This window comes from Limulus polyphemus, unplaced genomic scaffold (assembly GCF_000517525.1).
Source record: "Limulus polyphemus unplaced genomic scaffold, Limulus_polyphemus-2.1.2 Scaffold5637, whole genome shotgun sequence".
NCBI classification, from domain to species: domain Eukaryota; kingdom Metazoa; phylum Arthropoda; class Merostomata; order Xiphosura; family Limulidae; genus Limulus; species Limulus polyphemus.
In genome coordinates this window covers 15,369-20,598 of record NW_013671247.1, presented here as the reverse complement: position 1 = coordinate 20,598, position 5,230 = coordinate 15,369, and the positions used below count along the sequence as shown (strand labels likewise).

At 30.4% G+C, this 5,230-nt stretch overlaps 1 protein-coding gene across 3 annotated transcripts in view; it reads right to left on the bottom strand.

The window, feature by feature from the left end:
* LOC106472822 overlaps positions 1 to 4,587 on the bottom strand; it is a 21,656-nt gene extending 17,069 nt beyond the window's left edge. For 2 of the 3 annotated variants that reach the window (XM_022401359.1, XM_022401360.1), the window contains exon 1: positions 4,374 to 4,572. In XM_022401359.1, the coding sequence (XP_022257067.1) occupies positions 4,374 to 4,482 (109 nt within the window). In that variant the 5' untranslated portion in view covers positions 4,483 to 4,572. Of the gene's footprint in view, positions 1 to 4,373 lie in introns of all 3 variants that reach the window. The other variant, XM_013933490.2, reaches the window with a different exon arrangement.
* Positions 4,588 to 5,230: the final 643 nt, after the last annotated feature.

The following is a 5,230-nucleotide window of genomic DNA, read 5'->3' as shown; positions in this document are numbered from 1 at the left end:
ATTGTCAGAAGTGAACAAGTTATGAATTTGTTAAAAATGGATAATTTGAACTGGAATATATATAATGAATTATATTATATTATATATTATATATATATAATGAATATATATAATTATATATATATAATGAATTATCTTCATTAATATCACAATGTAAATATCTTCAAAGAAGTTTTTTTTCTCTCAAATTAAATAATAAACGAGTTACAATGTTTAGAAAAATTCTGGGTTCGATCCCACACGGTAGTAAAACGGCAAGCTTTTGCAGAATACACCTATGTATATCAGTAAAGCTAGCTTTCAGGTTCATGACCGCAAAGTAAAGTGCTCGTATTGATAATGTAAATTAAGTATTAAGTTATAATTATTTCACTACGTGGCAGTAGTGTGCCGTTATTTCTACAGCTGTAAATTGCTTAAAATGTTATGGAAATCCGAGTGAAATTGTTTTCCACATAAAAAGTATTCATACAGATTGTTTGTAGTTAAGCTCAAAGCTCCACAATGGGCTATCTGTACTGTGCCCACCACGTGTATCGAAACCTGGATTCTAGCGGTGTAAGTCCGCAGACATACCGCTGTGTATAAGAAGAATTAGGACACTTTGCGCAAATAAATAACTTCAAGTACTTGTTTACTTCTTCAGTTTTAAAATTTATCAACATTATCAAAATTCATCATACTAGGAAAAGGGAAATCCTATTAAAGACAATAATAAGAAACCCTCTAACCTGAGCACTTTTGAAAAGTAGCACACTTCTATTCATCAGGGAAAAACTGGAAATTATAAAGTAACGTTGAAAATCTGTGCATTTTATATAAAAATATTTTAATTTATTCCCCTCACATATTATTTGTTTGTAAAAACATCATTTTTGTATAGTGTGGTATCAGGTTCAATGTTAGGACTAAATGGTGAAGTTAGTTTGAATTATTACTGGTTTCGCCCCTCTCAGTGGCAAGTCTGCGGACTTATAACACTAGAAACTGGATTTCGATACACGTGGAGGGCACAGTATAGATAGCCCATTGTGGAGCTTTGTGTTTAACTACAAAGAAACAATTATTGGTTATTAAATTCCGTAGAACTACTGCAAAGAAACAAGTAATTAAAGCGCCATCTTTCGGGCACGAACAGTGGTTAAATACGTTTTCTGGCTTATCTATTATTTTTTTACTCCTCGGTGAGGTTAGTTTAACGTTGAGATGTCGGTTCATTTGTGTTTTTCTTCACCAAATCATCGTGGACAACTTCACGACAAACTTCCAAATCAGCTGTAGCGTTCAAAACCAGACTAACCAAATTATAATAGTAACAAACATGGAGAATATCAATATTTATTGTACTGGTGTTTATTTATATCAATACTTATTGTAATGGTGTTTATTTATATCAATATTTATTGTACTGGTGTTCATTTATATCAATACTTCAATAAATATTGATATAAGTAAACACCAGTACAATTTCTGGTGTTTATTTATATCAATATTTATTGTTCTGGTGTCTATTTATATCAATATTTATTGTAATGGTGTTTATTTATATCAATATTTATTGTACTGGTGTTTATTTATATCAATATTTATTGTACTGGTGTTTATTTATATCAATATTTATTGTACTGGTGTTTATTTATATCAATATTTATTGTACTGGTGTTTATTTATATTCATATTTATTGTTCTGGTGTTTATTTATATCAATATTTATTGTACTAGTGTTCATTTATATCAATACTTATTGTAATGGTATTTATTTATATCAATGTTTATTGTACTGGTGTTTATTTATATTCATATTTATTGTACTGGTGTTTATTTATATTAATATTTATTGTTCTGGTGTCTATTTATATCAATATTTATTGTACTGGTGTTTATTTATATCAATATTTATAGTACTGGTGTTTATTTATATCAATATTTATTGTACTGGTGTTTATTTATATCAATATTTATTGTAATGGTGTTCATTTATATCAATATTTATTGTACTGGTGTTTATTTATATCAATATTTATAGTACTGGTGTTTATTTATATCAATATTTATTGTACTGGTGTTTATTGATATCAATATTTATTGTGCTGGTGTTTATTTTTATTAATATTTATTGTTCTGGTGTCTATTTATATCAATATTTATTCTTCTGTGTTTATTTATATCAATATTTATTGTTCTGGTGTTTATTTATATCAATATTTATAGTACTGGTGTCTATTTATATCAATATTTATTGTAATGGTGTTTATTTATATCAATATTTATTGTACTGGTGTTTATTTATATCAATATTTATTGTACTGGTGTTTATTTATATCAATATTTATTGTACTGGTGTTTATTTATATCATGCATATGACATTAGATTCTGTTTGTTTTTTAAAATGGTTTCTCACACTGGATGTTAAATAGCTTTTAGTATATCATTTTCTTTTATTATATGGCAACGGAGTTTGTAAAAAAAAAAAAAACCTTCCACTTTATCATATTAAAAACAATGTTAATTAAATCTCCAGTAGCGCCATTGTGTATTTACTGTTTGATAAATATTGGAGGTTTGTTTATTTGTTGAATTTTACACAAAGATAGTCGAAGGTTATCTGCGCTAGACGTCCGTAATTTAAAAATGACAGACTAGGGGAAGGAAGCCAGTCAACTCTCAGACTACTCTTTTACCAAAGAATAGAAGGATTTAGCATTACGTTATAACGCCCTTACGGCTGAAAGGGCGAACGTATTAGGTGATAGAACTCGAAACCGCAAGATTGCGAGCCGAGGACCCTAACCACCAGGTTCGATACCCGTGGTGGTCACAGCACAGATAGCTTTGCGTTTAACTACAAACAAACAACTTTAAAATTTTAAAATTCTAATTTTCTTGTCCAAGAGACTGTGCATAGATGAGTGCTTCTGTAGAAAACACCAATATATATAATCTGTTAATTCTGATGAAGTATTACGTCACTAATGTATATAATCTGTTAATTCTGATGAAGTATTACGTCACTAATGTATATAATCTGTTAATTCTGATGAAGTATTAATGTCACTAATATATATAATCTGTTAATTCTGCTGAAGTATTACGTCACTAATGTATATAATCTGTTAATTCTTATGAAGTATTACGTCACTAATGTATATAATTGGTTAATTCTGATGGAGTATTACGTCACTAAGTATATAATCGTTTAATTCTGATGAAGTATTATTTATTCAAATCTAAGTGATGCGTGTGTCGATCCAAGCTATTTTTTAACTTTATTTCTGTCATTTACTTCATAGTTATTTTATTTTAATCATAGTTGTGTAATAATATATTTGATGACACGCTTAAAGTCAGTCCGTATTCTGCTTTTTGCACAATGCTCCCCTCTTTCCATATACACACATATATATATATATAGACAGTAGGGGGGATGACTGAAGAAATCAACAGCTCACTTATTCTTACATATTTCCTTGTGCCTATTTTGAACCTTAACATTCCTCACCCTAAAGCACGAGGTCGACATTTTCAACTTTCCTTTCACAATTTTAATAAAACCACGAAGTTCTAAAAATAAACTTTAAACTACATCAACTACTTTGAGCAATTTACATTTATTTAAAATATGAAGACGAATTTAACAATTATCCCCCAAACCTATTATTATGTTAAACTCAATAAATTTATTCAAAATACAATAAAAATGTGTCTACTGTAAAAGTGTCTGTTAATGTACTTTTGAATTAATTATTCAGTTCAGTATGTTCCTCACATAATATAACACATAACACACAACATAACACAACATATAACATAACATAACACATAACACAACATATAACATAACACATAACTTTAGTATAACATATAACATAATGTTTTGGGACAACATGGGACCTATTGGTCCATCTCGACTGTTACATCATCTAAACTAAATTAAAATAATTAAAAAAAAATCTTAAACCCAGCTCTTATCTTTCATAAACTTATCAAACTTTTTCTTAAACTCACTTAAATTTACTCCCTCTACAACATCCGAAGACAACCCATTCCAAAGGCCAACCTCCCTGTTAGAAAAATGAAACTGTCTTAGCTGAAGATGACTCCTACCCTGCTATAATTTATATTTGTGTCTCCTAGTCCTACTATTCTCATTGTTAAATATAAAAAAAGATGATACATCAACACTATCAATTCCCTTTTCAATCTTAAACACCTCAATCATATTCCCTCTAACTCTAAAGCCAAAAAAATATTATTATTATATCAGGATTAGTATTCAATGGAATATTTATACGAGATGATAATGTATTATGTTCAAACTATGCATAAGAATTGGTTTGACAGCAAAATAATAGTAATATTAATCAACGCTTACCACAAAGTTTATAGACAAGAGACAGAACATCGTAGATAGTAGGCACTTGGCGTGTCCATATCTCTGTTGTTAGGATGGTCAAACAAACTAGCACCACAACCGTCTTCATTGTTCTCGACTATAGAACATACAGCATGAGTCGCCGGTAGTAGCAATCCGCTGACCCTCTCGAACACTGCTAGACACGCCACCGAGCCGGTAGTAGCCATCCGCTGACTCTCTCGAACACTGCTAGACACGCCACCGATGTCGTCACTGATCTGTTCATGTGTTCCTCCTACCTTTCTACTAAGACCCCCCCCCCAGTGACTCAACGGTAAGTCTGAAGGCTTATAACACTAAAAAGTTGGTTTCTGTACCAGTGGTGGGCCTATTGTGTGTCTCTTTACTTGTTCGTGTCTTGGATATATATAACATATTTGGCTCGTTTTTATTTCCTTATTCCATTGTACCCTTCTTTATATACATTCATTCTAAACAATATCAAAGTTAAAGTTAGCTTCAAAAATACTTATGCTATGTAACGACAACAAAACATAGATATATCTAATCTATTTTACCTATCACACTTTCCAAAAAAAGCACGTGGCAGTAATATTATCAAAATATATATGACATTGATGTAAAAGCGTAAAAGTGAAATGATATTCACAAAGTAACCGTGTCTTCTTGAAATATTTCAACAGGCGTAGTAACTGATAACTTTCGGATTAGGGTGAGTACATTTAGATCTGGAAGATATTTCTGAGCCCCAAACCCCACCCCGTAGAACAGCTGTAAATCTTTGGACTTACAACACTAAAAGTTGGGTTTCGATGCCTATGATGGACACAGCACAAATGGCCCATTGTGTAGCT